Below are 18,334 nucleotides of genomic sequence, written 5' to 3' on the forward strand. Positions count from 1 at the left end.
TCCAATTTAAAGGTCCATACACCGCCACCTACTGTACTAAAGTGTGAGGCCAGTCAAATTAATTGAATTATTCCTGTTCCTAAAAGGAAAAACTTGCACCAACAACTAACCCTACACCTAAATAACACTATTTCATAAAAATACAAATCACCTCTTCTGCAGTAAATACTTACATGTAAACAGGTAACCTACTTCTCTGCAGCTACCACCTACACTAAAACCCACCACCCCATTCCATTACTTTTACTCTATCCGCTTCTGCACCCTGTAACTCTTCTGATGTCAAATCTCATATACCCAAATACTTCTCTGCAGCTGCCACCACAACATCTTTTCTCTGCGATTTGCATTCAATTTTTTCGGTAGTGTTGATAACCGTTGCTATGAATGCTAAGAAGCCAACCTTACTGAAGCATAACTCACTCGTTGCCCTATCCCTCTGTGCTGGCACAAATATATTACTCAATAGGATCCCTCACCCTTGACCCATCCTTGACCCATCATCTATAAGTCTTTACTAGGTAAAGCCCCGCCTTATCTCAGCTCACTGGTCACCATAGCAGCACCCATCCGTAGCACGCGCTCCAGCAGGTATATTTCACTGGTCATCCCCAAAGCCAACTCCTTCTTTGGCCGCCTTTCCTTCCAGTTCTCTGCTGCCAATGACTGGAAGGAATTGCAAAAATCACTGAAGCTGGAGTCTTATATCTCCCTCACTAACTTTAAGCATCACCTGTCAGAGCAGCTTACCGATCATTGTACCTGTACACAGCCCATCTGTAAATAGCCAGCCCAACTACCTCATTCCCATATTTATTTATTTATTTTTTCTCCTTTGCACACCAGTATTTCTATTTGCACATTCATCTTCTGCACATCTATCACTCCAGTGTTTAATTGCTGAATTGTAATTATTTCACCACTATGACCTATTTATTGCCTTACCTCCCTAATCTTACTACATTTGCACACACTGCATATATATTTTTCTATTGTGTTATTGACTGTACGTTTGTTTATCCCATGTGTAACTCTGTGTTGTTTGTGTCGCACTGCTTTGCTTTATCTTGGCCAGGTCGCAGTTGTAAATGAGAACTTGTTCTCAACTGGCCGACCTGGTTAATTAAATAAAGGTGAAATAAAATAAAAAAATCCTCCTCTACTTTCTTCACTGCCTCAGCATTCAACATCCTCTGCACTACTCTGACTCTGGCCACTTCAACCTTCCTCTCTCGCACCGGACACGTCGGAACCCCAGCAACATGAGCACCCCTACCCCCGTCTTCTTCTTCTTCTTCTTCTTCTTCTTCTTCTTCTTCTTCTTCTTCTTCTTCTTCTTCTTCTTCTTCTTCTTCTATGATATAATGGGGCTCTGAAAACAAACGTTAAAGGTGCATGCCGCCACCTAATGTGCTGGAGTGTGTGGTCAATCACAGTATACAACATTTCTAAGAGCCCTACTAACTTCTAATAGACCCTTCCCCATCCCCCAAATCCCCCAAATCCCCCAAATCCCTTCTGAACCCCCCCAACCCCGTCCAGCATCAATGACCCTACAGTTCAATCTTTCCCTCTCTTCAACAGGAGGTCAGAGACCTGGCAGTGTGGTGCCAGGACAACAACCTCTCCCTCAATGTGAGCAATACAAAGGAGCTGATCGTGGACTACAGGAAAGGCAGGCATAACAGGCACCCATTAACATCGACAGGGCTGTATGGAGCGGGTCGAGAGATTCAAGTTCCTTGGAATCCACATCACCAACAAACTATCATGGTCCAAACACAACAAGACAGTTGTGAAGAGGGCATGACAACACCTTTTCCGCCTCAGGAGACGGAAAAGATTTGGCATGGGTCCCCAGATCCTCAAAACGTTCTAGCTGCACCATCGAGAGCATCCTGACCGGTTGCATCACCGATTCGTATGGCAACTGCTCGGCATCTGACCGTAAGGCGCTACACCAGGCACAGCCAGAAGAGGACTGGCCACCCCTCATAGCCTGGTTCCTCTCTAGGTTTCTTCCTAGGTTTTAGCCTTTCTAGGGAGTTTTTCCTAGCCACCGTGCTTCTACACCTGCATTGCTTGCTGTTTGGGGTTTTAGGCTGGGTTTCTGTACAGCACTTTGAGATATCAGCTGATGTAAGAAGAAGGGCTATATAAATACATTTTATTTTATTTTATTTTATTTTATTTACAGAGGGTAGTGCGTACAGCCCAGTACATCACTGTGGCCAAACTTTCTGCCATCCAGGACTTATATACTAGTAGGTGTCAGAGGAAATCCCCCAAAATTGTGAGAGACTCCAGTCACCCAAGTCATAGACTGTTTTCTCTGCTACCACACGGCAAGCGGTACCAGAGCGCCAAGTCTAGAACCAAAAGGCTCCATAACAGCTTCTACCCCCAAGCCATAAGACTGCTGAACAATTAATCAAATGGCCACATTGACACCCCCCTCCATTTGTTTTGTACACTGCTGCTACTCGCTGTTTATTATCTATGCATAGTCACTTCACCCCTAACCTACATGCACAAATTACCTCAACTAACCTGGACCCCCGCACATTGACTCGGTACCTGTACCTCCTGTATATTGCCTCGTTATTGTTATTTTATTGTGTTACTTATATTTTTTTTACTTTAGTTTATTTGGTAAATCTTTTCTTAACTCTTTCTTGAACTGCACTGTTGGTTTGCAAGTAAGTAAGTAAGCATTTCACGGTAAGGTCTATACTTGTTGTATTCGGCGCATGTGACAAATAAAGTTTGATTTGATTTGACTTACAACACTATAACAACACATGCTCCACTGTTTCATCAACCATACACTCCAGACACAAGCCATTCACATGCTTGCCAACCAGATGTAACGACGAGTTCAATGTACAATGTCCTAAGCACAATCGAGCAAACACCACCTCTTCCCTCCTAATCTGACCTTGAATCTTAGTCCACCAACCTTTCTTTGGAGGGCATATGATAACGGAATTTTATATCCTATGCTATAAATTAACAATCAATAAGCCTTGACTAATCCCCAGGGTTTGTAAGACACTGGGTTAATAACTAGGCAAGGACTCAGCTTTCTGCAAAAGGTCTTGTACAGTTTATTCAGAGAACATTCTGCCCAACATACACAAAGATGTTCATTTTATCCTCTCTCCGCTTACGCACACACATCCACACCCAAAAGTTGATAACCTATGCACACACATACGCACAGACAGTAGGTGAACAGTATCTCTTCCTCGACCTGCTACCACTGTTCCAGCCCTGCCTGTTCCTTTCCCCATAGATTAGGAGAACCTTGAAGGCTTCTCCCGGTATCTCACACACCCATGTCTAGACTTGATGGGACTAACGTTTAGTACATTGACTTACAGTTTTATTATCTATGCTACATAACTACTAATTAATGATGGATTATTGATTCATTTACCTTCATTAGATAATTCGCTTATCAGCATATAAATGCCAGCCCTTGGGCTCAGAGTCCCATCTCTTTTGCCGCATATCTATCAAAATTGCTAGTTATAGGGCTCTCTAGAGGGTGGTGCGGTTTACCTAACCTATCACTGGGGGCAAACTACCTGCCGTCCAGGACACCTACAGCACCCGATGTCACAGGAAGGCCACTGCCTGTTCACCCTGCTATCAACCAGAAAGCGAGGTCAGTACAGGTGCATCAAAGCTGGGACCGAGAGACTGTAAAACAGATTCTATCTCAAGATCATCAGACTGTTAAATAGCCATCAGTAGCACCTCAGAGGCTGCTGCCCAATGTACATAGACTTGAAATCACTGGCCACTTTAATAATGGAACATTGGTCACTTTAATAAAGATCACATATTTTGCATTACTCATCTCATATGTATATACTGTATTCTATTCTATTCTACTGTATCTTAGTTTATGCCTCTCTGACATTGATCGTCCAAATAGTTATATATTTGTCACACACTGATCTGTTTCACCTGTCTTTGTGATTGTCTCCACCCCCCTCCAGGTGTCGCCCATCTACCCCATTATCCCCTGTGTATTTATACCTGTGTTCTCTGTTTGTCTGTTGCCAGTTCGTCTTGTTTGTTCCAGTCAACCAGCGTTTTATGTCTCAGCGCCTGCTTTTTCCAGTCTCTCTTTTCTCGCCCTCCTGGTTTTGACCCTTGCCTGTTCTGACTTCAAGCCCGCCTGCCTGACCACTCTGCCTGAGCCTGCCTGCCAACCTGTACCTTTGCCCCCCTCTGGATTACCAACCTCTACCTTATCCTGAGCCTGCCTGCCGCCCAGTACCGTTGCCCCACCTCTGGTTTACTGACCCCTGCCTGCCTTGACCTGTCTATTGCCTGCCATGGTTTGAATATGAAACTATTGTTTATTCAACGTGGTCTGCATCTGGGTCTTACACTCATACCTGATAATATTCTTAATTCCATTCCTTTACTTTGGATTTGTGTGTATTGTTGTGAAATTGTTAGATATTAATTGTTAGATATTACCGCACTGTTGGAGCTAGAAACACAGGCATTTCGCTACACCCACAATAACATCTGCTAAACACGTGTATGTGACCAATAAAATTTGATTTGATTTTGATTTGACCTCACCTCTACCTTGTCGAACAATTGTATCTCGACTCAAAGCTCTTTTGACTAACTGGTCTACAATTTCTTCCCCCGAATGTTCTGGGACCCAGCAGAATCTTACTACTACACCCAGTCTCTCAATTCTCCATAATAACATTAACACCTCCAATAGTAGATCTACTCCTGTCTTTTCTCTAAGCAACCGCCCCATTCGACTCTTACAACAACAGTTAGGGGATTCGATTAAGCTGCCCAAAGTTGAACTGGGCTATGGCCAGTCACATGACCGGGCGAAACCGGTGAGGGAGGCGCTCCCTGCTCAGTCATATTGTCAACAATGTAGTATGTTGCATCGTTCAGAAACGTACAAACTCGTTTTTATTGGGAAGGCAGATAAATTGCTTTTATCCAAATCAATGACTTTTGGACATGAAAACACAGAACCCTACTCATTGCTTTTATCCAAATCAATCACTTTTGGACATGAAAATACAGAACCCTACTCATTACTTCACGTGTTTAACCTACATCACTTTTGTTTTGAGCCGACTAAGCTGTGAGCCAGACCGGGGCACCTGGCTCACGCCCGGTGGTCTGGTGATTGGACACTGTGCATATTCACTCAGTGCCAGTTAAAAGTTTGTTTTTGGACAGTTTAGATGGACGTCATATTATATTTGTTTCCCCTTCTCATAGGCCTATTATATGGACAACAACGTTTTTATTGATCTTTGTCAGTGTCAGCAGAGTGGGCTACCCTGTAATTGTACTATTAAAAAAATATTCTCCAGTCATATAAAGTGCAGTAGAATTGCATGAAATGTGTTTTCCCCATGCAAAGAAAGAAGAAACGTATCTGATAGAACCTATAGCCCAGGTCTCTACCTATACAAGCTCAGCCATGCATTGAACAGTCTTTTTTGTGAACAGTGATTGAGTTATATTGTTAGCATAAATTAGGATTATCCAATCTACTCATTACATTGCAAATAGTAGGCTATTTTACACGCGTTTGCAAATGCGATAATGCATGGAATGCTCTATTATAAAGGTGCATTTTTAAGGTGAAAATTTGCTTCACCAAACTTCAAACTCACACAACGCTTTTTTTAAAATCCTCTTGTTGGCTGAGGAAAAGTAGCCTAAATGTGGACAGTTATTCTAACCAGTGGCGGTCGGTGCTGTTTAAGATCAGGGAGGACACTTTTTTTTCATGAGCATGGCCTTATTTCTATTACAGTATATTGGATGACTGTCATTCATATTCCATTCACTAAGTTTAATGTAACATGGATAGGTTTAGGCTACTACATGATACTCAAAATTTCCCTATACCCATCATGAGGTTGCTACAAACTAGCCTATGAATGAAAGTTTACAACGTAGGTGCAAACAGGTCGAGACAAAAATTGGAGATGACAGTGACACATGGACAGACAGTGACACATTCAATACCTCCTTGCACACTCTTGCCTGCATCTAGCTGATCTAGGGCGTAATCATTAGTCCAACAGTAGCAAATGAGAGTTTCTATTGGACAAATGCAGGTATGTTTATCCCCGTTTCATTCCGTTTGCTTCCATTTTTTAAACGTTTTTCAACAGAATCGGCAGAATGAATACACCCCTGATCACGCATAAACACAGTTCACTTTCATAGCAGCCACGTTGTATTCCTTCTCGCATCTCTGCACTCTCCTCCTCTCACCTTTTCCCTTCGCTTGTGGACTTCAATGCACAACGCATCAGCTCTAAAACTTTCCAAGCCAAACCATATCATAACTGTTACACACAGCCTACGTCGTTGTCACCATATTAGCTAAAGTAAAGTCATAGTTAACATAGCTAATAGAACTCTCTCTTTAAGTCAACTACTCACCACATTTCATGTACTGCAGTGCTAGCTAGCTGTAGCTTATGATTTCAGTACTAGATTCATTCTCTGATCCTTTGATTGGGTGAACAATATGTCAGTTCATGCTGCAAGAGCTCTGATAGGTTGGAGGATGTCCCCCGGAAGTTGTCATAATTACTGTGTAAGTCTATGGAAGTGGGTGGGAACCATGAACCTCCCAGATTTTGTAGTGAAGTCAATGTACCCAGAGGAGGAAGGAAGCTAGCTGTCCTCCGGCTACACCGTGGTGCTACCTTACAGAGTGCTGTTGAGGCTACTGTAGACCATCATTGCAAAACAATGTGTTTTTATCAGTTATTTGTTGACGTGAATATATATAGTATAGTTTTATCTAAAAAGGATAACCTTTTAAATGTTTTAACATTTTTATGAAATTGAATGAGTAGGATGGTCCTCCCCTTCCTCCTCTGAGGCGCCTCCACTGATTCTAACATCTTCAAAGTTCACGGTAAGGACACACGTCATTGCATCCTCGACTTGGCTGTTCTGTTAAGAGTAATTATCATAATCTAAATGTGATTTCTGTCATTCTGAGCACCGTGGGTGGACACACTAATCACGTTACGCACCAAATGCATATGGGTCCGGTAAATTGAAATGCTGCCGGTCAAATTTCCGGTGCCACATTTACATAATGGAAACCCTGCTCTACATATACCTTGCAACAACCAGACTTTAGTGAAGAGAAAATTCAGCAACTCCTGGAGGACAGTGATGGGACTCAATTAATGCCCCGGGCATGTTTGTTACAATAAGGCCTCCAGCAAGAGGTTTGCAGATGACAAACTTTGAGACAAACTTTTTTCTAAATGGTTGACTGTCAAAGCACAAATACACAGACATGGTGTTAATGCAGAAGTCAATGTTTATTAGAAAGGTTTTTCAACAAGCATTCCATTTTTTACAGAGATACTGCAGATGTGTAAATGTGCTACAAAACGCAGTTGGGAGGGAATGTATTGATATCTGATATGTAACACCTCAACAACGCTTTTCCCTGAAGTATAATACAGGCGTTGCATTTTGTTTTTACATCATGGATTTGCCTGGTGATAGGTGATTGCAGCCATTTTGGGGCAGAGTCAAAGGGTGCTGCTGGTTAGCATGTATCATCATAGGTCCAAAATGGCGGTAGTCATATTCCTGTGGGACACATACATCGGGTATGTATGAACAAACAGCACTGTACATCAACTATGCACTCTATAATAAAATTGTAAATGTAAATAAATGTACATATCAACTTTCAGTTAATATCTGCAGGCTTTATTAATCAAAGATCTCAAAACAATAAAAATGTATCCGTAATACTAAATCGTTATTGATGTGCATTATATTTCTGCATTTATCTCACATGTTTTTATTGTCAAAAATCTATACGTGTAATTGTCACTCCCTCACCTTAGACACAAGTAGAGCATATTTTTTTTAATTCATTTGTTATTTCAAATAATGACTTCAAATATCCTATTTTTTGGTGTTTGTCATTGTCTAGATATTGATAGTGTCAACAATAACTTCAAAACTCTCGTGTACATGTAGCGTGACTGCATCTTGTGCTGTTGTCGATGCCATTTATGCAGCATGTTCTATGAAGTCCCATTCACCACCTCCCACATTTGCATACATAGCTGAGAAAGAGGGAGCAAGAGAAGGGAAGATCTAGCGGTTACAAATGACGTGAAATGGTACGGCAAACATCCTCCTCCTGGTATCTCCCCAATCCCAAAATGAGCATCCTTATTTCTCAGGCTTGTGATTCCCCCCTTCTCCTCTCCTCCTCTAGTTCCATCCATCCCCCCTCTCCCTCTCCTAATGTCGTCTCTGGAGCACCAGCTCAGTTCCAGATCTTCAGGAAGCTATCCCAGGATCCTGTGCAGATACCCAAGCCATCATCTGGCACCCCAATGCAGCTCACTCTGTTGTCATGGCCAGATAGAACACCTGAGAGAGAGAGAGAGAGTGAGAGAGAGAGAGAGAGAGAGAGAGAGAGAGAGAGAGAGAGAGAGAGAGAAAGCGAGAGTGAGAGAGAGAGAGAGGGAGATGAGAGAAGAAGTCATACACACACTGATGCAAATGATGCAGTTCTAGTTTCTATTCTTTTTTCACCCGTATTTCTTTAATTGACTGCCTCCACAAACATCTCATCCAGACTTTTTTTTAACAATCCACTTTCTCCCTTTCATTGTCTCTGTTTCAACCACTCACTTATGCCATCTATCTCTTGGTCTGCCTCCCTCTCTTTACATTGACTGTTCTCCCTTCGGTTCTCTCTGCCTCTACTCTCTTTTTTTTCCACCAATCCCCCAGTCCCCTCTCCTCTCTCCCGCTCTTTCCTCTCCCACTTTTACTCACCGACTTTCTCGGCCTTCAGGGAATCCCAGATGTTGCAGTTGAAGTTGTCGTAGCCGGCGAAGATGAGGCGTCCAGAGCTGGAGAGGGAGACTGACGTGACGCCTGCATTCAACGCAGCGTCCTGGTAGCCATTGACCTCCTGGTCGGCACGGAGGTCGTACATCTTGAGGGTGCAGTCATCGGATCCCGTGATAACTGCAGTGCCACTAGGGAAGAACTGGGGTAGGGGGGAAAAAAAGAGGAGAGGGCTATTTCAGCATGTTTTGTTTTTGTTTTGACATCGACTGAGCTTGAAGGTTAGTTGCCTGGTGAGTTGACTGAGTTGCAGAGTACAGACTCCATCGAAAGAGCTGGTGTTGTGATGCTAAACTATGTTTCGAATTTGGATCGCACTGCTCATGTCTTGCTTATATTGTAGTCGGGGGTAGTCTCAAACGGAGCTTGAACCCAGGATCTTGTAACTGCAACCCAACACCTTGATGAGTTCGCTAGTTGTTGGGTTAAGGTCACTAAAATATATAGAAAAAGAAGAGTCATTCTGACCAGGATTTATGTGCTCACCGCAATGGCGTTAATGTCACTCGTGTGGCCGATGAAGGTCTGCTTGCAGCCACCATCTCTTATGTCCCACAGCTTGGCGCTGGAGTCACAGGCCCCTGAGATGAAAGTGTTCTGGTCTGGTGACATGGCCAGGCACATACAGTCACCCACATGGCTCTTGTAGACCACCTTCTGCTTGCCAGTCTCCAGATCCCACAGGCAACAAGTGGTGTCACCGGATGCAGTGAGGATCTCGCTATCGTTCAGGAAGCGGCTATGGGAAAGGTAGCCTGAGATGGAAGGAGACGGACAGAGATTTTATTGTTTGTTCTACTTATTTCCAAAATATTTTTAGGACATCTAATTCATGAACACCATTTTTATGAATTCTCTGAATTGTAGTTGGTCACAGAGTTGACCGTAACCCAGTTGGTCACAGAGTTGACCGTAACCCAGTTGGTCACAGAGTTGACCGTAACCCAGTTGGTCACAGAGTTGACCGTAACCCAGTTGGTCACGGAGTAAACCATAACACGGGTGAAGAAGGGTAGCTACCTTCATGTGCGTCCAGCTCCCTTAGGGTCTTTGGGCTGGCAGCCTTGATGTTGACGATGGTGCACATGTTATCCAGACCTCCACTGGCCACCAGATTCCCAGAAGGGGCCATGGAGCAACTCATCACCCAGGAAGACTTGAGGGGGACCGCATATACCTGGAGGGCAGGGAGAAGAACACTTAACCACTCACTTTCTAGTTTGCTTTGTCTAAAGGTTAGAAGTCATAATATACAAAGCTAGCTGACTTTTACCATATAAATACATTCGTAGAGTGTGTAGTCAAAGTCAAGACAATCTGAAACCAAAGTCGATACTGCTTCTACACATCGGTGGTTGACGGAGGGATCTACTCCAAACATTGTAAACCAAGTGGAAAGCTCTCTATGTAAGTCCTATGCATTATTATGAAAACAGTTCGAACTGTGAAAATGATGACTGATCAGTGATCAGCCCTTACCTTGTTGCCAGTGTAGGTGTCCCAAATAAGAAGCTTGCCATCTTGTGAGGCGCTGACCATGTGCCTGTTGGAGAGAGAAAGAGAGTTAAACAAGAAACAAGTCAGTCTATCAAATTCTGTTTGAACCAGGTTTAGGCATGAGATCCAGTATGAATCTGGTTTAACGCAACATTTGAAACAATGATGGCCTTTGAACAGCCTTTTCATCGAACCCCATAACACTTGCATGTTATCGTGGACACATTGAACAATGGGGCTTTTCGATGTCCGAGTCCATTTGGTTTGAGCGGTGCATCAGACAACCCATCTTATCGACCTTCCCTATCTTGCGCAAAGTAGACCTTCTCTATGTTGTTCATAAGTCCCTATATCACACTGGCTCGTGGTAGTGGTGGGGTGTCTATGGTGAGCTAGACCGGCCCTGACGCTATTCTGATTCTCAGCTACCTGGACAAGAAGTCCTTCTCACCTGTTATCAGCAGACCAGTGCAAGCCGTAGATTTTGGCCAAGTGGCCCTTCAGTGTCTTTCTGTTCTTCAGCTGGACACGGGGTGCAGCCGCCACACCAGATGCTACAGCAGACATGGTGGTGTCATTGACCGCCTTGCGGGCAGCCTAGTGGTGTGAGGGGGAGATACACATAGGAGAGGAATAAGATTAGTGAAGAGTAAAATAGTCGTAGAGAAATAAGCATAAATTGAATGTTCTCCATACCTCTGGTGAATTTCAATTTTTCAGGAACCAGACACTGCTTAAAATGTCTTAGTATAACTTTAGCTCAGTACCAGTTTTGGTATGTGGAGGAAACTCTATGTAGGCTATACGTACATCAATTCTTGTGCATTATTGATACTGTGCTTCCTAGTTATTTATCTGATGATGAGCCCTTTTTTAGACTGGAGGTGATATTGAATATCGTCACAGAAATGTGCTTGATGAGTATGTCTTGTGGGGACTATTGTCATGGTGACCCCAACATCAATGCATGCTGTGACAGGAAGACTCACTTCAATCTGGGTCTTCAGGCCATCGGCCTCCTTTTTCAACGTGTCCATTTCACCCATGGCAACAGTTGATAGGGGCTGTTACGGCCGGAGAAAGAAACTAGCAGACTAGAAGATGGGGAGAAAGAGAAAAGGATTATATGATTACAAACATATTTATGCAAATCAGGGCTTGGCAAAATGGCTGTCGTCATTGTAAAATGAATATAATGTAGAACTCAATAATATAAGGAAGACCTTAAATAGAACTAAGAATTCATGTTCTCAAATATGTACAGTAGATATATACAGTGGTACCTGTTGAGGAGAACGTAACTGTTTGTTCCTATAACCCCCCATGGCCTCTGACCCCCTAAACTAAATCGCTCAGGTGCTTTCGTCATCTAGTCTGGTGCCAGAGCCTAGCTTGGCCTTCTTGAGTATGGTACGAGGTATAATCCCACATCCGCTGTCTAATAGTGATATATCCAAGCTCTACCTTCACCTATCTGAAGATTAGGGCAAATTACTGGCCATCTTTTCTGTGACACAGAAAGCCATTTTGGTTTTTATAGGTCATTACAGAAGTGTTGTCTGTGTTTCGAGAGTACTTGTCTTTTTTTTTTTAATGACTGTTTTACCGCAACTTTACAACTTTACAACTTTACTTTATTACTTTTATTTTCCTATTCGTGACTTCAATTATTTAAATGTTTTGTTACATTTAAAACAAGTTTAAGAGACAATTTACCATGAACCTTCCTCTGTCAGCTCTCACACTGACTTAAATGCCTTTTAAGAGAGAATATTATATGATCAAGAAGTAATTAGTGCTTAGCTGTCTATGGCCCTAATACTCTTAATTGGATGCAGACGTTTTTTGTAATTGGAGGCCAATTACCAACACACACCACTTTCTAAATTGTTTTTAAAAAATGTGTCCAACTAACTACAGCACACATCCCTGCAAATACGGTATTTAAAAAAGGTATTACTTTCACAGAAACAATTGTTCACGTGCTGACAAAGCATAGGCGTTGAGTAGTTTGACCTATGACGAGAGCCAGGGAGACAGCGTGCGAGGAGGGGTGGGCACAACCCACTGGGCTCAAACTGGTTAAATCAACGTTGTTTCCACGTCATCATTTTTTTGTTGTTGATGAAGTTGAATCAATGTGCAAAACTGGTTAGATTTGCAAAAAGTCATCAACGTAAAGGAATTTCTGGAATTTGTATTTCTTTCACCAAACTTTCAACCTAAATCCAATGATAAGGTTAAAATTATTTTGATTTCATGTTGAATTCACGTTAGTTCACAACTCAATCAAATGTAAATCAAAACTAGATGTTGAAATGATGTCTGTGCCCAGTGGGAAAAGAGCTTTAAAGCCCCAGAACTTAAGGTAGGCTTTTCCAGTCAAATCTCCTGTCATCCGATTACAGACTGCTCTTCACCTCTGGATCAGAAAGGGGGAGTGAGGGAGGGGGGAAGAGAGACAGAGAGGATAGAGGGGGCAAGAATAGGCAAAGCTAGGGGCCTATCAGGTTCACATTTGAGTTTTCTTCTTCAGTTTCCTGTTTGGTCATTTCCTTTGAATATATATTTGCACAAATGCACAGAAAGGCCTCTATTCCTCTTTGTCTAGGTAACAGTACTCTAGAAGTGCACAATTATATTAGCACGGCTTCAGAATTAAAGAAGACTTCAATGCACAGAATCAATATCTGTAAGACATTGCCACCTGCAAAAATCCTTTTGTCAAGCGAGAATCAACTGAGAAAGACAGTTCTGCAGTTTGCTGCTTTCAGGCGTGATTTTTTTTTTTTTTACTGGAATCAATGTGGGAGGATTTGCAACCTTCATGATAATGCTGCTAATGCTTTTGCATGCTGCTGTCACCTAATAAAGGAGACTGATTCTGAGAAGAAAAGCACTCGATGTCACTGTAACTACCTACTTCTCTGCCTCTCTCTTTCTCCCACTTGCACAGACATCAGTGAGTATGTTTTCCACGGACTACAGCACACTTGTTGCAGGCATGCCATTAGAGCTTATTTTCCGATGGAAATGAGCACCACTGAGAACTCCAATTACTACGGCTGTCAATGACCGACCCTTGAGTCGTTTCTTTCGGCTCATATTCAATCCATTGGCCCGTACTGCAAATCAGATCACGTTCCATTCTTTTAACTGTGAAATCTTATCATGGATGAGAATACTGAGATAGGTAATGGGATAGTTTCCAGAATTCTGTGGATCCATGTTGGTAATCATCAGAGGAGTCAATGTAGTTCCACATAGTTCCATGTAAATGCCTAGAAGAATTTGCAACCAAATTGGCCAAAAATCACTCACCTTTTCCACACAAATGTGATCCTTCTTCTTTTGGGGCTTTTCCGCCTCAGTAGCCCTTCGGAGCAGCTTTTTATGTTCCACAATACTCAAGTCAGCCCTGCTACCCTTATCTCTCTCTCGTTCCTCTTACGCTTTCACCCACAGACTGGTTGCAGGCAACCTGTGAAAACTCTCTCTCCCTTCCTCCTGTGAGGAACAGATGAGGATTGGAGGGATGAAGGAGATCAGGGATGAAGGGATAAGCCCGAAGGTAGAAATAGAGAGAGGGAAAGAGAGAGCAGGGAGCATGACAAGAGGAGGCAGGTAAACCGATTGGAGGAGGAAATCAGGTTATGAGGTCAAAAGTCAAGAGCAGGTAAAGAGAGGAGGAACGAAGGGAGAGAGGGGACAGGTGGAGGTGGAAATGTGAGAATATTAGAAAGTAGGGAGGCATTGATAGTGAGAACGCATCATTTATTACATCCAGATCAATGGCTACTACATAAAGCTTGTAGAGGAACACATTTGATGTCTTCCACATTCAATCACTCATCATTCAACAGTATAATATTAAGGTCTGCAAGGAGAGCGTATTTGATTTTGCTGACCTGGACTGGTTCATGATTTATACCACCATTTACATCACCAACTTTGAGCCAATTGCATGGTAGGCCTACTGTACACATCACTAACGAGTGGTGTTTGGGTTCTTATCCAGTCTATCAATGGCAGCCTTAATTGTCTGGTCATCTGATGCAGCAGTCAGAGATGACCAGACATCATAGTATTATTGTCTGACTGTATTGATGGGGTGGTTGAATTTTGTCTGGTTTCTGAGAGATTGGCAGGGGTTGAGGATGAAGGGAGTTGAATTCATTTGCCAGAGCTAATGAGTTGAGCCCAGTTAATCAGGATCCAATTGGATATCCGGGGAATCTGAAATCTTGTTAAGGAATTGGAGCAGTCCAACCAGAACGTGCGTCACCAGTGACACAGAAAAGACAAGATGAAAATGGATCAAGAAATCGAGGAATCGATTGTGGGTTAAAATAGAGATTTGGGTGTGAAGATGCCAGTGCAGTTACAGAATGAACTTGGGAATAAATGACAAGCCTTTGCAGTTCCGGTAGATGAAGGGAGAATGTTACAGTGAGAGTTGATAGTCTTTTCTCGGCCATGGTAAACTGACTTGTGGCTCCGAGGGAGAGATTTCACAGATCCCACAAGATCGGGGCGGGGTTAAAGATCGGGATGGATGGGAACAAGAATTTTTTTTTTTGGGGGGGGGGGGGTGCAGCTGCTGCAGTAATACCTGTAATATTACAGCAGTATATAGATTCAGATATATAGATTCAGATGTACAGATTCACCCTCAAGAGTTCAAGAGGTCATTGGTGCTTTGATAAGTTGCCGCAATTACCGCTCGATGAAGTAACACAAGATTTGTTGCTTGAAATGCCATTATTCGCTGCAAGGAATGCCAACAAACAAACCTTATGCCTAGATGCACACAATATGGCCCAATACTGATACTCTAGATGGCGCCCATGCAACGATTACTTTATAGGTCGTTTAGACCCCACGTGAGGAGAAATCTTGTGAAAACACATCTATTCTATGCTATGCAAAACTCTGGTATTAACGAGACAATGCACCTTGAACTCCTAGTAAAACAGCACAAGTGAAAACCTAAACGATCAGGAATTAAGATCCTAGTTACAATGTGCAGCAATAGTGAAAAGTAGCTGAATCCTCTTCAATGGAAAGCATGCAAAAAAAGACTTAGATATGCAGTCAGGAGGTCATGCATTTGGTTGCACGGTAGAACCAACACTACCACTTATCTCGCCTATTTCCACTGGTTTCATATCAGTGCGATCTACTAATCACGCTGCACCGTGGCATGTCTTGTTGGGCCAGAAATAGTTAAGGGTTAAGGTGACTGTTGGTTTGCAGCACACATAGCGAAACGACACTCGGATTGGATTCACACCTTCACCAGTCAAAAGACATTAATCTGTAATCCATTGATTTGACAGATGATGCACTGATACCTGGCTACCACCAGGGGGCTGTGGACCACGAGTTTCCAATAAATATGTAAAGCTGCAACTATTTTCGTGAGGGGGGGAAGTGGCATCGATGGCCAAATTTGACATCTTTGAATATCCTCTGCATAAAATACACAATAATTTCTTTATCTTTATTGTTCAGCATTGATAAAAGTTTCAACAGGCATGAAACGCTTCCACCCCCCCCCCCCCCCCCCAGGTCAAGTATTTGAAAAGTTAAGTATTTGGCATTTGATCCAAGTTTTTAAGAATCCATTTTAGAATCTGTTCTGTGTTGATTTTATTCTGCAGTTGGCACTGAAAAGGTCTGCAAAGCCCCTTCAAATCAGTGCAAGGGTGAAGCCACAGATGCTTCCCAGTGATGTTGTTAGTTACTATGTTAAACCTGGCCATCGTCTCATCCCTTTTCCCTCAGTATTAGTGCAAGGCTGTGCATTTATTAGGCCCCAGTAGGACACCTAGTATTACCCTCTCTCTCTCTCTCTCTCTCTCTCTCTCTCTCTCTCTCTCTCTCTCTCTCTCTCTCTCTCTCTCTCTCTCTCTTTCTCATTCAAATTGCTTTATTGACATTGCCAAAGCAAGTGAAATGAACAACAAACAAAAGTGAGAAGACACAACATCAACATAAAACCCGAAAAACTCTCTCCCTCTTCTCTCTCTGCACACTCTCACCTCTCTCCCTCCTCTCTATTACCCAATTCAGACCGAAGACGTGGTATGTTAGCTGTAAAAAATATACAGCAATGTTTATGTCACCCCCTTTCAAACAGACCCTGATTTACCACCTTTTGGCAATGACACCCCTTTTATACATATCAGTGGCACATTGAGAGAGATGGGGATGTTGTAAAACCATGGGGTCTGTTTGCAGTTGAAATTAGGGAGGTGTTAAACAATGGAAGTGTTAATGGATTTATCTTTAATAAAGCAGAGAAACCATTCACACACGCCCCATACCTGCATTTTGGTTACGGGGTCTGTGAAAATGCAGGAATCTTTAGGTGGCATCTATTTTTCCATGTTATTTACCCATATACGAACAAGCTGGTATAAAAATGCACGCATGGTAAATATGTGGGATTGTAGTCTGTGTATGCAGAACAGTCCAACAGTGAGTATTCGGCACAAACATTTAATAATATTAAATATATTGTAAAATATTAACTTCGCTATTATGTTGGTATGATAGTGTTCAGTATACTGTGTCTTAAAGTGCTATACTAACCATATCTGTTTTGTGAGGACTTTTGGAAATGTGTATCACCGGGACTGGAGCAGTTCTGTGTCCCACCTTTTGCTCTTTACAATGGGCCATTTCACACCTGTGACTGACATGACTTCAAGACATTCTGAATAACAATCCAAAGATCTGTCATGTGGTGTCATATTAACATCAATAACGTATAAGGAATAGAATAATACTTAAAGTAAAAAATGTAATTTTCCAGTTAAAAAAAAAGACATTTCTACACTATGTGATTGAAATAACACTGACATTTTGAAAATGATGATAATGCCCTTTTTGTGAAAGAAGAAAATAAGATATATATGGAATATCAGCCTGTTGGGGTGGGATGGAGTTTTTGGCACAGATCATGACCTCACAATCTGATCTGATTACAGGTTGTTATCAATAAAACGTCACAATAAGGTGCAAAGCGTTCAATTTGCTTGCGTGGGGGCAACTGCGCGCCGTTTTCAAGGGACTGTAAAACAAATGTTAACATAGTCAGAACTACACATTTCCAGTGACGTCATCAGAGTTATACAGAAAATATTTGCATGCGTTTCACGACCAGGAAACATCATTTCAGAGACATGAGGGTAGCCTCACAATAGCTCTCAATATTGGCCACCATAAATTGGATATTTGAGGGATATAAGTAAGCATTAAGTAAGCCTGTTGTGTTCGGCGCATGTGACAAATGACAATTGATTTGATTTGACATACAATCAAAGTGAACTATCTGTGACAAGTACGAATGGCTGAGGTTCATTTCCAATTCCCATCCTTTGTGGGCTCTGCCTGTCAAGCAGCAGAAGGGCGCACTTGCCAATGTACTGTTAGCTGATAATGTGTACTTTGCAAGCTACCGGTAGAAACTTTGTACAGTTGGCTAAACATAGTTGTAAGTAGAATTAATGTACTTTTTTCTCCAACGAACGTAGGCCTACCTAGCGAAGTTAGCTAACATGATCTCCTTTTCAGCATTGTTTTTAAGAGTGTTTAATCACGATAGCTACATTGATTGATGGACCACGTCAATTTGGCTAGTTAGCTAACAAGCTAACTTTCAGGGGATAAACTAGATGGCTATACCCAAATACTGTTTGATTTGCTGTATAACTCTGATGATAGAGCTACATTTTTAATGATAGGAAGTGTGAAGTTCTGACTATGTAATTGAAGAGGTGATGGCATTAAAACAAAATGGTTCTAACACTTATTTAACAATCCCTTGAAAACAGCATGTAGTTGTCAATGGTTTTAGCAGAGCTGGGGATCTCCTTGCTGCATCAGATGACCTGGCCTCCAC

General features: G+C 42.3%; 1 protein-coding gene across 1 annotated transcript; it reads right to left on the reverse strand.

Moving 5' to 3' along the window:
- Window positions 1-7,345: 7,345 nt before the first annotated feature.
- LOC106588420 (guanine nucleotide-binding protein G(I)/G(S)/G(T) subunit beta-3) lies at window positions 7,346-13,977 on the reverse strand. The gene is made up of 8 exons (XM_014177380.3): window positions 13,747-13,977; window positions 11,415-11,519; window positions 10,877-11,022; window positions 10,408-10,471; window positions 9,949-10,105; window positions 9,415-9,683; window positions 8,854-9,070; window positions 7,346-8,442 (listed from the first exon to the last, which is right to left on the reverse strand). The coding sequence occupies exons 2-8, from the start codon at window positions 11,469-11,471 to the stop codon at window positions 8,336-8,338; spliced, it is 1,017 nt and encodes a 338-aa protein (XP_014032855.1). The 5' UTR covers window positions 11,472-11,519; window positions 13,747-13,977; the 3' UTR covers window positions 7,346-8,335.
- Window positions 13,978-18,334: the final 4,357 nt, after the last annotated feature.

Source organism: Salmo salar, chromosome 27 (assembly GCF_965601325.2).
Source record: "Salmo salar chromosome 27, fSalSal1, whole genome shotgun sequence".
Classification (NCBI taxonomy): domain Eukaryota; kingdom Metazoa; phylum Chordata; class Actinopteri; order Salmoniformes; family Salmonidae; genus Salmo; species Salmo salar.